The sequence below is a fragment of the Ornithodoros turicata genome, chromosome 2, assembly GCF_037126465.1.
Source record: "Ornithodoros turicata isolate Travis chromosome 2, ASM3712646v1, whole genome shotgun sequence".
Lineage (NCBI taxonomy): Eukaryota > Metazoa > Arthropoda > Arachnida > Ixodida > Argasidae > Ornithodoros > Ornithodoros turicata.
Genome location: NC_088202.1, coordinates 23,351,769 through 23,370,811, shown reverse-complemented (window position 1 = coordinate 23,370,811; position 19,043 = coordinate 23,351,769). Strand labels below are relative to the sequence as shown.

Below are 19,043 nucleotides of genomic sequence, written 5' to 3'. Positions count from 1 at the left end.
TACCTTGTGTGAGGTAGACAGCACCACCTTAACCTGTACCAAAACGACCTACCCTGCCACACAGGCACGGAGACGTCTTACGGCGCACTATCGGAGTCACATCGGTCATCTTTTATGCAGCGTTTGGTCCATGGCCTCGTGCGATATCGTAGCCTATCTTTTGTAATCGCTGTCCCATTTAAGGGGAACTAGACACCGTACGGCATGCTCTTCTTCACGCGGCTGAGGTCTTCAACGTGTCAAAGTTACAGATGTCACCTAGGCACCTAGGCACACCTAGGTCAGTCACCTGTTTGTATGTACGGTCCTATTCGCTGCTAGCGTGTCACTCTGAGGGACGACTGAGCCGGAGCATGTTCCGTAAACTTTTTTCCAGCACTGTACCACAGTAATAGACTGGTGACCATCTCCATGCTTACCCAATACACAAGGTCCTTCCTTGGTGGACTGCTCAGAAGAATCGCCTTGGAGCGGGGATGTACAGTTGCAGTGTTCCTCGTTGTTGAAAATGGTGCAACTGCCGAACCTGTGGTGACATTCCAGAGTGCAGTTCCCTGTGTCGGAACAGTTGTTACAGAGTGCATAGTGCTAAGATGAACAAAAAATGAAGGATATATCAAGAAGGGAAGGGCAAATTAATTTTAAAGCGTGCACGTCAGAGTGACTGTGCTTTGGCAAGGAGAACATGTCAAAAATTGAAGAGTTATGCACGTATTTCTACTTTCTTTTCTCTCCGTCGCTATCTGAATATCTTACTATTGCTACCTTTCCTATTACAAGACCCAGAAGTTCTATTGGTATTCGTAATATACATGTTTGCACGCAGGAAGGGCTCAATTATATGTCCTTCCCCAAACATCCGTTGACGTGATGATCGTGATGCGGGTTTTTCCGCCGCAATGGCAACTGCGGTCATCATGCGCCATAGCAGTCATTCGACAAGGAACGTCAAGAAAAGCTCTTCATCAAACGGAGGAACACCCAAGAGATGCAGTTGTCTCGCGCATTTCGATCCTGTGTGATGCGAAGCAATGATTGAAAGCTTATTGGCGTTATTAGTGCGTGCATGACTCTCCGCCTTCTCGAATACAGAGAAGTCATTTTGGTTATCTAGAATTCGACCTCATGGCGGACTGCTGTAGAGCCATGGTGAGATTTAAGCGTACCACACGAGCAGGTGGCCTGCGCAGACGTCAGCGCTATGGAGCGCTAGCTCCTAGGTTTGAAAGTGGCATCCAACCTACAGGTCGATGACAGGGTCGAGACATACACCGCGTCATGTCAGTAGCTCGGCATGCTTGTTTGGACGGTTGTTGCACCTACCACCAGCCTGCCTCTCACTCATGCTCGCTTCTGGTTGTCCTGCACGGCGCAGACATAAACCTACGGCCGCTCCGCGGGGTACCTTCTCGCGCGTTACGGATAACTATAACAGCGACTGTGGAATGAAAACCAGTAATTCCTGTCTGTTTCCGCCCAAAGCGACCTGACTGTGTCCTCGAATCTGACGACCCGGTTCATGTCCTCACCGAGAATAAACGGAATGAGTCGATTATAAGAGAAACTTGGGCGAGTTGGTGACGCATACTATAAGGAAAAAGTGCAACCGAGGACAGACGTGGACAAAACAAGCAAAGTGGTTGTTGCGCCCACGTCTACCCTCGGTTGCACATTCTGCTTAAAATACGAACGAGTCGGTGTTGCTCCGCGTTTAGACGTTCATTAAAGAGGTTGGGACACTTTCATAGATGTGGTTGATTACATCATGGACGCATTGTATTGCACGCCAGAAGGCCGAGCAAAAAATACAAATTTCAAACACCTCTAGCGTCATTTACTTATTTTTTTTAATGGCTTTTTCTCCTCTTTATAATTCACTGGCTTGCACTGTGGCATGGAGGAGTGCTCAGTCACTCTCCCAGGTGTATATCGCTCGCTGAGTGACCCCTGGTTTGCCAATCCCGTACGATAAGGAGCTGCCCAGAGCTGACGAGCCGCGAACACGGGGAAACACGTGTCCTCTGGTGCTGTCGCATCGTTCTATGAGTATATATATATATAAAAGGAGAAAAATAGTCAATATATATATACATATATACACTCAAACTCAAGTACCAGACGTCTTCACGGGTGGCAGTCTATCAGCGAAAATCAACTGTGCCTCACCGTCTGCTCTCTGTCTGAAGTTTGCTGCTCCTCTGTTCGCGACACAGGATCGCCCAAATAGCAATTAAATTTCTGAAGGTCAGTATCCTCACTTCACTCCTTGACATCTGGTGGACATGCAGGGTAAAAACCTGTACCGGTCGTCGCCTTCAAGAAGCGGCTGAGCCCGGAACGAGTACAGCAAGGGAGCCGCCGATTACAGGGCCTGCTTCACGAATTTGGGTTACTTGCCGAGTACTGACAGAGCGACTGCATTTACGGCAGCCATTTTCGTACAGCATGCTGTCGACGTACGTGGACGTCGAGCATAAAACGTGTTGCCCTACGTGACGTTCGTGCACAGCCACCCAAAAAATGGTCAACGTGACACCGTTCAGCCTAATCTACTGACGTACGCGAGGTGACGAAGACGCTGGACATCATGCTACCACACCGGGACGACGACCTGACCGTCTATGCTTGTAGCTTCGTATAGCACTCCGAAGATGCTCGTCATTTCGCAAGGGTACGCGTACAGACCCACAGCGACGGGACAGAAAACGTACAATCTGTGGCGGCAGTATACCGAACATAAGCTAGGAGACATTGTTTGGGTCTGAACCCCAATCCGCCGACCAGGACCCAGCGAGAAACTATTGCGATACTTCGGCCCATACGGGGTTGGGCGACGCCTGTGTGACCTGGACTATGAGATCGTTACCGACGGACGTCATCAACCCCGATGACGCGCCAGCCCGGAGGTGGTCCGCGTGAAGCCCTATTACACGAGGTAGAGATAATGACAATAATTGTCACACTTCGCTTTTTAGTATCGGGTCGAAGCTTTTCTACCCTGAGGGTAATGCCGCGATGCATGTTTTGTTGTCCTGCTTATGTCATCCTCTTTCGCAGTGAAGTTCGCTTGCCACCACAGGGTATCGCCGCTGGCAATGAAACTCCCCATCCATCATCAACTAATAAAGTTGTTGTTATTGTTGCCACCACAGGTTTCTGGAATGTTCGCATGCTTTTGCGGTAGCGATTTTCTGGACCCGACAGCACTACGCCCTAGCATAAACAAGCCGCACCGATGGCATTGTTTCATCGAAAACCACCCGTGCCACACCAAATAAAAGTATTATTTGTGCAAGCCGGTATCATCAGTTCACCCCGTGATAATATTTTTTTTGGCTACGTCACTGGTCGTGTCCGTATACCGAGCCCTCAATGAACCTCTTTGTCGTCAATGCAAATCGAAACTCAGGTAGAATGAGCAAGGTGTGCACTTCAGAACAGACTAGCTGTTGGTAACGGATCTTACCTGAACAACGTCCGTTTCTTTCCAAGCGGTCGCTGGCACACTTGCACACCGCCACATGTCCTTCCACCTCACAGACTTGGTCTGCTCTACACCTGGCCTTCTCCTCCGCGTTGCACGTTGTTTTCGCTAGCGTATAAAAGTTTATCGGGAAATACACACCAGTAATGACGACGGCACTGTGACACATGTGTAGGGGATTAAACAAAACAAAAATGAAGATGTAGACGCCAGAAGGAAAGTGAGAAGCGCCAGCCAGCGCCAGGCGAGAGACTGTAACCGTATACTCAGAATCCAAAGGGTATTCTCAAGTGTATTGAGACGAAAGGGTGCGTCAGTTCATCGGTGTGAGCGGCGTTGTTCGGAATCATTCCTTTGTGTACCAAAAATGTATTGTGTATTGATGTGTAACACCGTTGGGAAGAAATAAACTACAGGATTACCCAACATTAATCAGAAGTGGGATTGTGAACACACCATCGGACGAAGACAACAAGCGAAAGTCAAGTAAGCAGACTTCTCGTTGGAATTTAGGCCTAGCTAACAATGGGACGACCGAAGAAGATGCGTCCGCAGTCGGGAGCTCAGCCGCAGGCAGCAGGAGATACATCTGCTTCGAACACTCAAATTTCACCTTCGGGAGATGGCACAACACCAACTGCCGATACAATTGGTCAGTCTGTGCAAGACCCCGCTGACGATGGTGAACATGAGAGCCGTGAGGCGATCACAGATTCTTCTATCACCTGCGAAGAAGGCTCCACCGCACCGAATGTGACTTCGACCACCGAGGGCACACAGCAACTCGATTTCCAGGCAATTCTTCAAACCGCAGTTGAGACAGCGGTCAGAGCAGCAATTGCTGGCATATCACCAGCTCTGCAGCAAAACGCAGCGCGTCCTCCTCACCACCGTGTCAACGACATGAAGGATCTCGTTCCCGAGTTTCATCCGGATCAGGACAAGGTGATGACAGCAGAAAGGTGGACGAAACGTATTGACGAACTTGCAGAAACATTTGGCTGGTCAGATCTGGACACAGTTGTGGTGGCTCTTCCGAAACTCAGAGGAACGGCACGAACGTGGTATGAGGGTGTGTCCGTACGCCGTCGAACTTGGGAGGAATGGAAAGAACTGTTGCACGAGTCATTTCCTTCCACATCAGGCCTTCAGTCGCTCTACAGAGAAATGGTCGCCCGAAGGAAACGTCCAGGGGAGACATCCGAAGAGTACTTTTACGACAAGGAGACGAAGGCAAGACAGTGCAACCTCTCCGAGCCAGACGTTATTGAACACATCATCACAGGGCTCACCGACATGAAGCTCGTTCAGGCTTTGAGTGTGAGAGACTACCAGAACACCAAGGAACTGTTACGACACATCAAGAAGATAGAGGAAAGAGTCCAACTCGCCACAGGACAGTCCACAGAAAGGCACCAGAAAGGAAAACCAACTGAACAGTCGAAAGAAAACGCTTCAGAGAAATCGCAGGCACAGGTGCCCAAGTCAGAGAATCAGAAGGGGCAGCCACGCTGCTTTAACTGTAATAAAAGAGGGCATATAGCTCGTGATTGTCCAGAGCCGTCTCGACGACAACAATCACCAGCTGTTAAGGACACAAACTCCAATCGTCAAGCGCGCGACGCAAGTCGGGGATCATCGCAGTTTGTCGTGGCCGAGAACGTCAACCCCTGTGGACCCGACAAGTTCATCAAGGTTGCCAAGATCAATGGTTCTCACGAGGTACAGGCAATGCTGGATACAGGCAGCTCTAGCTGCATACTCCAAGCATCAGTAGCCGTGATGTGTGGACTGAACATTCTACCTTGCGACAAGACGCTGTATGGGTTCGGCTCAAACACAGAGCCAACAACACGCGCTATTGGGAAGGCATCGGTGGACTTAACGATTGATGGTGTGACCGCACACGATGTAGAGGTACTGGTTGTTCGCGACTCTGTGCAGCCGTTTGAACTCCTGGTGGGCCGAACTTGGACAGAACTCCCTCACATAGCCTATTGCAAGGTTGGTCAAAAATTCATGCTGGGTTACAGAGACGAAGAACCCTTCCGTGACATCGACATTGTCTCGCCTCCAAGCAAGCAGCATAGAATTACAGTACAGAGGGATACCATCGTGCCCAGTAATACCGTTGTATGGGTAGAAGCGGAGACTGTTGAACGGAAGACACTTGATGCGCTTTACGTGCAAGAGTGTGGACCGGACAGGCTGTTACGTGTAAATGAGGGCGTAGTCCGTATTCCCTTGTTCAACTGTGGACAGGAAGATTTGCTTTATAGGAGCGGACAGCGACTAGGGAAGATCGAAGAGGTCAATTTGTTACGAGAAGCCTCAGAGGAAGGATCTGTGAAGGCTCAATCGTGCCAACAGAAGGTACCAATAGAAATGTCGCAGGTGAAGATGGGCAGCGAAATATCAGAACCAGATGCCACACGTCTTCTTGATCTACTCAACGAATATCGGGAATGCTTCGCCTTTAGACTTGAGGAGCTTGGTTGCACTACGCTGGTGTCGATGGACATTAAGGAAACACCTGGAAGCAGTCCCGTCGTATCCCGACCGTATAGGGCAACACCGAAGGAAAGGGGCGAAATATCTCGGATTGTTCAGGAATGGAAGACGCATGGCATAGTGTCTGACACCACTTCACCGTATGCAAGCCCCGTACTCCTAGTAAAGAAGAAAAATGGAGAGAGCAGACTTGTGGTGGACTATAGAAAGCTAAACAGTCAAACAGTCAAGGAGCATTACCCCCTTCCAAATATCGACGATGAGCTTCTGCACCTTGCTGGCAGCCGACTTTACACAACGCTTGATCTCGCGCACGGGTATTTACAAGTTCCCCTGACGGAAGCAGCGAAGGACAAGACAGCTTTCGTAACACCCGATACCACTGGGAGGTTTGAGCGACTCATGTTTGGTTTAACCAACGGGCCAGCAGTATTCCAGCGCCTAATGAACAAGGTGCTAGGGCCGTACAGAAATACAATAGCTTCGTGCTATTTAGACGATGTTTTGGTGCCGGCCAAAGACTGGAATGAGATGCTAGAAAGGCTCCGAAAAATCTTAGAGGCTTTCAAGGAAGCTAAGCTCACACTCCGACTACAAAAGTGTGAGTTCAGAAGGAGCTCAGTTGAGTTTTTGGGGTTTACGCTCGAAGCAGGTAGCATCAAGCCAGGACCACGCAAGGTTCACGCTATACTGGATTTCCCCATGCCACGAAACGCCCACGAATTACGTAGGTTCCTGGGCTTGACTAGTTTCTTCAGAAGGTTTGTGGACCATTATGCTACAAGAGCGGAACCACTGCAAAGACTGCTAAAGGGCAACTCCACTTTCATGTGGGCAGAGGAAGCAAATGCGTCGTTCGAGGACCTCAAACAGGCATTAACGAGCGCACCGACACTCGCACTTTACAACCCAGAGGCGAAGACTGAACTCCATACCGACGCCAGCCAGGATGGCTTGGCAGGCATGCTTTTGCAGCAGGACGACCAGAGACGTTTTCGACTCGTTTACTGCATCAGCAAGCGAACGTCCGAAACAGAGAAGAACTACCATTCCAGCAAGTTGGAGCTATTAGCTATTGTATGGGCGATAGAACGTCTCCGTCCATACCTGCTCGGGATTCACTTCACGGTAGTGACCGATTGCCAAGCACTGGTGTACTTGAACGCCAACAAGACCCTGAAGCCACAAGTGGCTCGATGGTTCGACCTTGTACAAGAATATGACTTCGAGGTGAAGCACCGAAGCGGAACAAAGATGGCTCATGTCGACTCCTTAAGTAGAGCACCAGTGGAGCCTGGTGATAACACCCTGGAAGATATTGTAGCGGACAAACTCGAAGTACTGCTAACAATGAGTTTAGAAGATCAAATCTTGACTGTGCAGCGACAGGATTCTGATCTCTCGGAAATTATTGCCTTACTGAAGAAAGGCAGGAAGGATCTCACGTCGTCAGATCAAAGTCGGATCAAGGACTTCGAGCTAAAGGATGGACTCCTGATGAAAAGGGTGACGGATGGCGACGAAGTAAAATGGCTTCTTGCGTTGCCAAAGAGCATGCGAAAAAGCATTGTGGTACAGGCACACGACTTAATGGGACATTTCGCAACAGAAAGAACCGTCGCAAAAATCAAGGAGCGTTTTTGGTTTCCTAAAATGAGGCGCTATGTGCGTTGCCATATCAGTAAATGTTTCGAGTGCCTTCTAAACAAATGCCCAAGCGGAAGGAAGCCAGGTTTGCTCCATCCGATTCCACCGGGAACGTATCCATTCGAGGTGATACACGTGGACCACTTGGGGCCCTTTGTGAAAAGCACGAAAGGAAACCAACACCTTCTCGTAGCTGTGGATAATCTTACGAAGTTCGTCAGATTGTTTCCTGCGAAGACTACTACAAGCAAGAGCGTGGTGAAGGCGTTAGAGCAACTTATTCTTGAGAGGGGCCTTCCCCGAAGAATTATCAGTGACCGGGGAACCTGCTTCGCTTCTCACGAGTTTGAAGAATTTTGCCAGTCAAGGGGAGTGCAGCACATTCTCAACTCCTCCAGACATCCTCAGGCAAATGGACAAGTGGAACGCGTGAACCGCGTACTTGTGCCCATCATTTCAACTGCCATCAAGAGGAGAGACCACAAGGACTGGGACGCTGAAATCCCTAGCATAGAGAGAGATTTAAACAACGCAGTATGCAAAACTACAGGCAAGACACCGTTTGAAACATTGCATGGCTACTCGCCCAATTTTTATGACGGTAGACTACATCAGTTAGCGGATGAGAGGAATGACGCGACGTGGAGCGACCCAAGGGAACTGCAAAAGCAGGCCAGGGAGAAAATCTTGGAAGAACAAGAGCACATGAAAGCACACTACGACAAGCGTCACTACAGAGCCACTGAATATCAAGTAGGAGATATTGTTGTCCTACAGCGTGCTCCTGAGAAGACAGGACAACCTACGAAAACGCAACAGAAGTATCGAGGACCACTCGTCGTTACTCAGTGTATTCCAGGGGACACGTATCGAGTGATGGATTTGAGAGAAGGCGGACGACAGCATAAGTTCGCTACTACGGCACATGTCTCGCAGATGAAACTGTGGGGACACCGCGAGGACCCTTCTATAGAAGAGGACGAATCAAACGAAAGTGATCAGGAAGAGGACGTAGAATCCCCAGGGAGTCCTCCAAGGCGGTCACCTCGGAAACGCCGAGAGACAAACACCAACGTATAAAATTGGAGAGAACTAGTACAACCTCTTGAGGACAAGAGAAGTTTCGAGGATGGCCGAATGTAGGGGATTAAACAAAACAAAAATGAAGATGTAGACGCCAGAAGGAAAGTGAGAAGCGCCAGCCAGCGCCAGGCGAGAGACTGTAACCGTATACTCAGAATCCAAAGGGTATTCTCAAGTGTATTGAGACGAAAGGGTGCGTCAGTTCATCGGTGTGAGCGGCGTTGTTCGGAATCATTCCTTTGTGTACCAAAAATGTATTGTGTATTGATGTGTAACACCGTTGGGAAGAAATAAACTACAGGATTACCCAACACATGGCATCACGTAACCTTTAGACGTTTCGAGTACACATGTAAAAGCAGGCGTGCATAGATGCCAGAATATGACTCACGTAAGCAACGAAGCCCGTCGTCTGCAAGCTCAAGACCTTCCTTGCAGACGCAGTTGTACGGTGTGCCATCAGTTGTGTTGGTTGTGCAGTCCATGGAGCACACGGGATTTGTTTCACCGGCGCTGCATGCGTCTGGAAGGATAACCCGTATAGCGTTATGAAGAATGCGTGCCAGTGCACACGAAAAGAAGAACGCAAGGAGTACCATTGATACAAAGCTGATGCTGCCTTGCGTCTATGGTTCCAGCTCACGACAATTTAAGCAGTAGCCTGTCGGCGAAAGAGCGTTTACTGCTTGTTTTTAGTTTTTACAAACGTTATCAGCATATCGCACACAGATCCCACAGGACCCTCCAGTGATCCAGCGCTGCCCAATAATTGGAACTAGTGAGCCTATTTGTCAAAGTCAGCTAAGACGCAGTGTGGTCGAAGGAAAATGTGTATTTGGGTGACTGTAATACGATGACCGTGTGCCGAAGGTTTCAGGCGCAAGTTGAAGAAACATAGTCGAGATTATCATCAGTCCTACCCAGCGGCACGTCCACAGTGGCACCGCACAAATATACACTGACTCACCTTACGTGTAAATCTACTCCACGTTATTGATATACAGAGTGTTCATATAAAGAAGAGTTAGGAGAGCAACACCGAGTCATCAGAGTGCATAGGTGCAAGCAGACCGGCAAAATGTTTGATTTGAAACGACAGAAACTTCGAAACTTAAAGTATAGGGTGTCCCATGAAAATGTGTCATTAGATTATAACAAAAAACTACGCCCCCTAGAATCATGCGGTAAATGTCATTTGTTCTTACTAGGTTTTGCCACCTACTTATGTGAATGCCATGTTAACTTAAGTTGTATTATGTTAGGTTCTACGAACTGAACTCGGAAATTTGCCAAATACATTTCGCTTTTTACCGCGCCGATATGAAGCGTATGCCCAATTAACTCAAGTTGATGATAATTGACACGGATATTGAGCAGCTATCCCATCGAAAAAAAAAAGGCCAAACATCATGCGTTTCGGAGAGCCCAGAGCCTAACGCTCGAGCACACTTTGCGCGCCCTCGCCGTCATTCCGACGAAAGGTAGAACTGCTAGACCTAAAGTCGCTCCTGCGGATACCCGGCCATTGCTTTGTCTCCCTCCCCGGTGAGCATCAGAACGTGGATTTCAAGGGAGAGAGCGACAGCTGTTTCGGCCTTATTGGGTCATGATCAGCAGTGCACAGTACATATGTTTCGAATGTGTGTCTTGTTGAAAACGTCTTTCTACTGTTTATTGATTAGTTGAGTCACGAATATAGTAAACGCATCTTCCTCAGACGTTTGAAATTAAGAATAGAAAAAAAATTATGAGCAGTACCGCAAGCAATGCTGCTCTGTGACCGTTCGCTTGAAATTAAACGCTTTGCAGGATTGAGTCGTCGTGTTTGTGTTTTGTGTCCATCGCTCGCGCTCGCCTATCATGGAGGAAGAGAGATGCCGTTTTGCCATGTGTGTTCTACGACCAGGCGAACATCGCTATTAAGTAATTCACTTTATTTACAAACTTTTTAATGAGGTGTTTTCGCCAAAATGCGAGATTGCAGAATGGAAGGCAATCATCCACCCTCTTTTTCAAGCATGCTGAAACTGACACGTACCTTGGCATATAAATCGCTAAACTTTTCTACGCAAATGAGCCAAAACCGAAACCAGGCTCTTCCCGAGCGCAATAGGATCCACAGGCGTTTGTGTCGGTTGGAGTAAACGCTTATCTAATGCTCAGACACACCGTCTTCCGGCTCAGATAACCCGGAGGTTATGTCGTTTCTGTGCTCGAGAGGGGCATAGTCCTGGTTTCGGCTCATTTGCATATCAAAATTTGCCAATTTATATTTCAGAGTACGTGCTCGTTTAGGGATTTTTAAAACAAACATTTACCCGAAACGCATTTACCCAAGTCTCGCATTGACCCGAGAACATATGATGAAAAAGTTAAATTATATAGTTAATGGGTAGATTTCGACGTCTGTCCTCAACGAGGCGAAAAACGAGCGTTGTTGTATGATGGCATACTTTCGTGAAATCCCGATTTGTGAGCGCGCACAATGAGTTATTCTTATTCGGAAACCTCTGCGTATAGTAGAGCGAGTCACGATGCGCTCAGCCGCCATCTGTCGGGAGAGACAATCGAGATAATCGTCGGATACCAGCACGTAGTCTGCTAGCGAGAGAGTGAGAGAGAGGGATAGCGGCCTCCCCTAGGAGACTGTATTGGTATAGTTCCTTCTTGTGCGACCATGCCGATGGGGCACCGCTCAGCCACAGGCTGGAGACAAGGGCCCGAAACTCGCCAGTTCCTTTGCGGGATAAAGTGAGGCGCTTCATGCGTTTCACGTCATCGGACGTCAGAAAACGTCATAAATTGAACGTCATGGAGACATCCGGTGGCTAGTGATTACTGATTGGTTCCCATGAAGATGAATTCCTTTTCTGAGCGATGATTGGCCGTTTTCAAATTTGTTCGCGAGCGCTCGAACAGGCGACAGCGCGGCGGCTGTGCCGGTTGGAACCGGCGTCCATGGAATCGCCGGCGTCCGTTTCGGACGCCTTGTGTTGTGTAGCGGTTGTGTTGGACTATGAATTCTGATTTTTCCTGTTTAAAAACGCTAGCTGTATCATGTGAGTGTCCTCGAACAGTCACAGCTGCCAGGGAAGATGCCTGCGCAACATTTGTGCTCTGCTTCTTGGTGTAGAAACTATTAGAGCGTCCGAACGCCTCGTACCCGATACCTGGTCAACGACTGCCGAGAGGTAAGTCATTTGTCGTCGCTTGTTGCCGTACAACACCGCATTCACTTCGTGTATTGTGAATAAGTTGCTTAACAGTTACCGGAATACGCGGTGACCGAGACAGACAGCGTATCTTTGCAGATACGATGGTAGACTATATTTCTTTTCGTGAAACAATGTCATCTAAATGTTATGATTAAATACCCGTTCACGTCGTACTGTATAAAGGTATGACGCTACTGTAAGTCTGATTCTTGGTGATTTCGCTCGACAAGTTTCGTCAGACGCGTTGACTGAGTAGCTGTTCTGTACGTAGCGCCAAAGCCAAGATTGTCAGGCTAATCGGTCTGAATATATCATTGTGAAGTAGCGCAATAAAAGGTATTTTTTGTACTAAGGTCGCCCATCACACCCCATGGCTGCGAGCTTCTCGCAACCCTACCACCGTTCTTATTTTTCGCGTTCAATAGCACCTTTATTCTTTCTATTTACATTGCAACTTTCACATGCATAACCGTATATCTGATACCATTTTTTTTCATCTTGCAGCCACTGAGCTCCAGTTCCCAGTAGCAGTCCTTGCCAGAGACAGTCCGACATTATCAGGCTTCAAGCAAATTCTGGAGCAATATTAATATCATCCTGTGTACGTCTTGCTTGTATAACCGTATGTCGCACAATAAAATACTTCATGTCACAAAAACAACCTAGGCTCCGTCGTATTCCTGTAACTCCCACTGCATTCCGACAAACGCGAACCAAAAAAACAGTGCATGGAAGAAAAAAAGGAACAACAAAAGAAGACGGGAAGCAGAGCAGAGAGGAGGAAAGTAGTAAGAGAGAAACGGATGACACGTCATTTACGTCATTCGCGACATAATCAAAAAAGAAAAAAAAATAGGGTGGCTAGTCCTCAGTCATTGGTCGAGCTCCGGAGGTCACGTGAGTTTTCAGCTACAATAGATTTCTACTACAGCTTCGTGCCCCTGCTGGAGATTTCAGACAACCGTGTCGCGAGCAGTACGTCGAAGGTCAGCTGCTGCGCGCTTGCGTGCAGAGCTTTCCTTTGATCAGCCGTACGTATTGAAAGTGTCTGCTCACCGACGCAGGGATCCTGCGGAGTGATCTTTATGTATCCAGGTTTGCAGTACCCACCTTCCATCTCTGGAGCTGCAGAAAAGAGAAAGCCTCGTGTAAATTCTTTTGTCAAGTGTACACTGCCTACATCTTAGAACGTGCTGCGTTGTAATTAGCACAGCGACACCAGGATGAATTATTGGCACAACGTTTTATCAGAAACTAGCAATAGGGGGCGGCAGTGAAGTAGAAAGCCCGAATATACATTCGCTGGGAGAGCTGTAATCTCTTGGTGGATTACGATCGATATTTTCGGATATCAAGACAGGTTATCAAGAAATTATTTTCCTCCTGTGACATACGTGCAGATTGAGTCGCTTCGTCTCATACAGAAATAATGTAATGCAACCTGCACATAATAAATTCGGTCATCACCTCTTTTTTGTCTGTTTGTTTTTCGTCAACATCACCAACCAGTGATAAGGTTTCATCAGTCGAAAAAGTACTGCGAACGCAGTCTTGTTCGGTTCCTTACATAATACGCGCTGCTCCGCGTAACTTGAGACCATCCGGGGGGGGGGGGGGGAGGGGGCAAAGGGGTCACGGGACTACTACAACGTTGCGAGTGAAACGGCCTGCAAATTCATGGCTGTCCTTTTGAGCAGGTCAGGGTACAACTTGTAATTGCCCTTACTACATAATCAATTGAGGTTCATATGGGAGCCAAACTTGGACAGATTTGCAGAAGGGAATGCAAGCCACGCCGCTAACGCACCCCGAAGCTGCAGGGTCCACAGAGCTGGTAGTAGCTATCACCGAAGGCAGACCGAAGGGTGCTGATGACATATTATGCAGTGTTATTCCAAGTACCCTCTGCGCCCCGCTTTCAGAACTGGCAAGCACATGAGCATCGACACGTTTGTGACAGTTTATTTCTGCAAGGATTGACAGAAGGAATACAGAAAGATGGCTGCGTCTTTGCCCATTGTGTGAAAGCCCTTTGTATGAGGTAGGTTCATAGACCAAACGTGGGTGGCGTATTTTTGACGAGGCACTTTTTTTTAGATGCTAACATTTTCCGATGGAAAGCTTGTTAATGATGTGTCAAATCGTTTATTGTTTTTCGTTTTCTCATTTGCATTGGTACTCTTGTGGTCACTCAATTGCATCGTACAAGCACAGTCTGACGATCGCGCAGTGGTGTGGCACAGTCACCTGGTGTCAGGTGACCCTATAAAGCCGCGTACGGGACTACAAGGCCGTCGGCGCAAAAACTTCTCGCTTTGAATATCCCTATTGTGATGAAGCAGTCAACAATACACAAGTTCATGTAGTCAGAAACACAACACTGGCTACGTGTAATTAGTCGTGTTTGGTGGAACTATTCCGCCTTGTACCATTAAAACAGCAATAAAAAGTAATTAACAGTAACATTAAAACAGTAATCCATATGTAGGGTCAGAGGAAGTTGTGGAACCCCCACCTTCGGAAACAAGTTTCTAGAACCGAAAGAAGAACGCGATAGCAGTACTTTCAAGAACGAGACACTTTCCAATTCTGGCTCGGCAGCCCCGTGGAATTGAAATGAAGGAGGGCACTTGGCGACGTGACTTGGCGTCAGGTGGCAGAATACGCGCGAGATAACAAGACAGGCCCTTCAAAACAAACATAGCTGTTTAGACAACAGACAACAGAGGGATATCGGCGTTGTCCCAAACGTCTGCCTTCGACGATGCACTGTAAACAGTTCTATGCATGGATGCTTACCAGTGCAATCGCCATGTTTCCAACCTTGACAACATCTGTGGTCCTCGCGGAGAAGATTTCTTCTGCAAAGCTGTTCACAGGTGTTGCTGAAGTTGAGACAGGTTGTTGCTGCGTGAGAAAGACTCCAAAGATTCAGCAAATGGTGCTGCAGCCATTAAAGGGTGACAAACATTTTGAAAGTAAGATTCATTTCATTGAGCTCAAAGTTCCCCGAGTTAAACTAGAGGAGTCAAGTAGAACATCGCTTGACTGGTCGGCAGGCTGTCCGTGACCAATAATGTTTTGTGGTGTTGGCAGTCGAGCACCATGTACAACGACTGCGGGGTCGTATGGAGTCGTAGTATCAGCAGCATCGATACCATATTCGCCCCTTTGTCTCAGTATCGGAATAGTAGTTGTGTATCTTAAAGTGCTATCTCCGTTACAAATTCAGCTAGAGCGCAATTTTTTCCCCACCGCTGCATTTATTTTTCATGAAATGAGATACGTGAACCAAACAGGTAAAAAGTGTCACACAGGCACGTACTGTATTATTACGACCGTAGTATTACGCTATAGTTGAGCAGAAAGGGGACATATGTAGTCCGTTACTTAATTTAGATAGCCGGTATAACATCGGCGAGCAGTCAACAACAGGTCTTGCGGACGACTGGACTTGTCGAATAAGAAACGACACCTGTATATGTGTGTGCAGGACATAAGGCTTAGACATTGGACGCAGTACAAGTTCATGGGTTTCTTGGCCTGTTAGTATACTAATGAATTTATGATTTTAACGGGGAATGTATTTTCTATTTTCAAAAGCTTGTATTCACTGCTATTTGTGTAATATTTAGCACCAGTTGCATATTTGTGATCAAAGTTGTGCGTAATCATTACCTTTGTGGTCCGTCGAGGTTTCGAGTATTGAATACGCAGTCTGAACGGTGGACTGATATGTTTTTTTTTTCTTTTTTTCTTGAACACATGCTGAGATCTCGATAACTTTCTGAAGTAATCGTCTAGATCTACCCGAGTCTTCAATAACATCAATATCAATATGACTCCCCCGTGCAATGTCCCGAGGTCGCCTCCTCCGTGGACTCTCTTTACTCCATTACATTACATTACATCTCTGTCTATACATTATCTAATGAGGTCATGTACTCTGGCGTAAATATTGGCAAAGTCATTCACCAGGCCAGCGCCGAGAGATGCTTGGATCTGTGCTGAATGCAAAAGCTAACATTACAATGCTAGCATAACGGAGCGAGGGATGTTCAGAATATATTACAGTTCTTTTAGCAATATATTCTTATCGGAAAGACTGAAAATTTTCTGAGTGGACAGAAAATGTGCTTGAAAATCAGTGGATTTAGAATGGAAGCAAACATGGGCCTAGAGGCTATTCTTGTCGGCTTCGCAGTTCTCTTCTGAGTTCTTCGCAGTTTGAGTTCTCTTTCAATTTTCGCTTATTTGTCTACAACCGAAGGTCAACGGGTAATCAGCGTAAAAGATAGCGATGCAGAACTTACGCTATCATTATCCATCAGGTTACCAACTTATTGCAGTCATGGGTTAGCACTCCTAAGGGTGAATTTGGAAAAAGAAGGTAACAATAAAATGTTCTGTTGAAGTAACAGTGGGGCAGTAGCATGTTTTGTGCGCAAAAACGAAAAATAAAAGCGTCTACCACAGTTCACAAAAAGCGGCTACCTCTGTTCCTGCACTCTATATGTCCTCTCACCTCTTTACAGCAGAGATGTTCATGCAATGTACCACATCGTTTCCTCCAGCCACAATGCCACGGGCCCTGTGGCCCGGGGAGAGTTTCAGAGGAACAAGCAATATCAGTTGATGAGTCCTAACTGGGTGACATATGTCATGCTATAACGTTGTATCTCTCAAACTCATGAAAGATCCTCAGCTTCTACCTTATAGCCTACATTTCACTCCATCTAGCCTGACGAACGTTGACGACGGTGGACGGTGTTGACTTTGTCCCTTAGGGCACTTGGAGCCTCTATATGTTGTGTTTGTCGCTAGATGGAGCTTGTCTAGGTTCATTTCCCTATCTGACGAACGTATTTCTGCCAGTGACACACAGTCTTTTTCTCGGTATTGTGCAAGTTCTTGGATCTTGGGGAACAACATTTTTAATAGGAAGGTTTAAATGAGCGAGTTCGTTACTCACGCAAGCAGCGGTCGTTTTTGAGCACTTCACTGGGATTGCAGACACACTGGACGTCAAAGTCAGGACTCACTGACGGAGTGCCTCCAATCAGTCTGCATTCCTCCTTTTTCTCTTCGGTAACTGAAAGATAAACAATACATTGGTGTTGTGGTGGTTGTCTAATTTCATTGCGCAGAAGTTTACTTTACGCAGAAGTTTACGCAGAAGTTTACTACTAGAGGACAGTGTCGCCTGTGGTGACTTCAAAAAGAGCGACGACAACACGGGGTCCCTGCGTTAATGCGTATTGTGTTTCCAAGGCGACCAACCGGGAATAACCAGTACTACGCTGGAAGCTATAGACGACTGGTCTTTCCGTTCCTGCATGGTTTCATTCCTATTTCGTGTTTCCTACCTCCCGTCTTGGTAGGAGTACACCAGATTGAAACATATTCTTGAAATAGTCTCGCAGTAGAACCTCTCGGAGATTAGCTAATGCATTTCACTTTGACTTGTGCAGCGATAACGCGAGGTTGCGAATTACCGCTTTACGGGGTCTCTCGAATGATTAAAGCCAATGGGAGGAGGAAAGTACCCTAATTGTTTTCACTCTCTATCCGCTCATGTGGACCAAGTATATGCGGCCTGAGTATGGGTTTGTTAGGTTTGTCTGCATCCCGGAACAGCTGCATTCTGGGTTCCTGACAGTCCAGTTTTTAGTTTTCGGACCTTAGAATACCTTGATCTTAGAAACTACCGCAATAGCCAGACCACACACGCAAACCCCATGCTCCTGTCGCCGTACATAGTCTACAGCGCGGTGGGGGAGACAAGAAGATAGCGGTACTTTTCCTGTTCCAGTGACTTCACTGATGATTTATTTATTTATTTATTTATTTATTTATTATTTTGTTTATTTATTTATTGAAATATCCCAAGGGCCCGGAGGCGTTATAAATGGGAAGTACATTCATTCAACTTCTGTCAGAAAACACACACATGGAGACATATTAAACTCACAAACACACACATAAATGGGATGATGATGTAAACACATAAAAAGGGACATTAAACACCTTTGCAGTGAGCTTTACAATGGTACAGCGTATTAGGGTATAGCACAATGTGATACACTAAACACAACACCAGAAAGCTACGCCGTCGTAGAAAAAGCAATATTTACAGTACTATGAATGGAAATAGTTGAAAAGTGAGGCACGAAAATGACCTTGGTTTGAGACATCGACAATGTTTTGTGGAAGCTCATTACATTCTTGCATGGCACGGGTGGAAAATAATGTTGAGAACGTCGCAGTTCTGCAACCTACCGGTTTAATCGTTAGCGGAACATCATGTCTTGGTACAATGAATTCAGCATTAGTTATATGTATTCGATTCAGACCTTCGTGGCAGTAAATCTTGTGCATGAGGGATAGGCGAGATATTTTACGACGGAGGGATAATGGGAGAAATTCCTGTTTCATTGCACCGATGCTCGAGCAGTATGAGTAATTAGAAAGAGTAAATCTGGTAGCACGGTCCTGGACTACTCGAAAAATTGTGCTGGTGTAGACCCCAGATAGCAGAAGCGTATTCCAGTTTTGGTAGAACAAATGACGGATGAATCACAACATCTAGGGCAATGTAGCATCATGCAATTTCATTGACTGCATCCGGTGGACATTGTTCATTGCAACACAAGACAACGTAGGTCATTATTCTTGACTTCGCTAGGGGCTAAGGCCAAGGCGTTCGCACGGAATAAAAAAGGCAGCCATAGGTTGACGATGGCATCTGATTTTGCTATCAAGGTGGGTTTTGCGGTATTGCAACAATATTGCCACATGAGCACTGGTCTTCAGAATAAGTGACACCGACTGACTACGAGGTGGTAAAGGAATATGGCTTTTCCACGCACTTCGTGTGATGTCAGTACCATATACTCTAAGGAAAAAAAAAAAAGAACCTTCTACCCAAATGGATAGAACTGAGTTGCAACCAGAATTTACTCAAATTAGTACAACTGCAAGGGTACAAACGTTTCTACTGGTAGAACTGATAGCACTACAGTTGTACTCAAAACAGTTCAACTGTTATTATAACATAATTGTATATGCCGTTTGAGGAAATCGGGCAGCTCGCATCCAAGCGC

The 19,043-nt window shown here is 46.8% G+C and overlaps 1 protein-coding gene across 1 annotated transcript in view; it reads right to left on the bottom strand.

The window, feature by feature from the left end:
* The window catches only part of LOC135385238 (glycoprotein antigen BM86-like), a 41,316-nt gene that overhangs the window by 10,541 nt on the left and 11,732 nt on the right, over window positions 1-19,043 (bottom strand). Inside the window, exons 4-9 of the mRNA XM_064614440.1 lie at window positions 16,913-17,032; window positions 14,740-14,847; window positions 12,997-13,065; window positions 9,117-9,248; window positions 3,467-3,592; window positions 420-554 (exon numbers count right to left, since the gene is read on the bottom strand). Coding sequence (XP_064470510.1) covers window positions 420-554; window positions 3,467-3,592; window positions 9,117-9,248; window positions 12,997-13,065; window positions 14,740-14,847; window positions 16,913-17,032 — 690 coding nt within the window. The remainder of the gene's footprint in view (window positions 1-419; window positions 555-3,466; window positions 3,593-9,116; window positions 9,249-12,996; window positions 13,066-14,739; window positions 14,848-16,912; window positions 17,033-19,043) is intronic.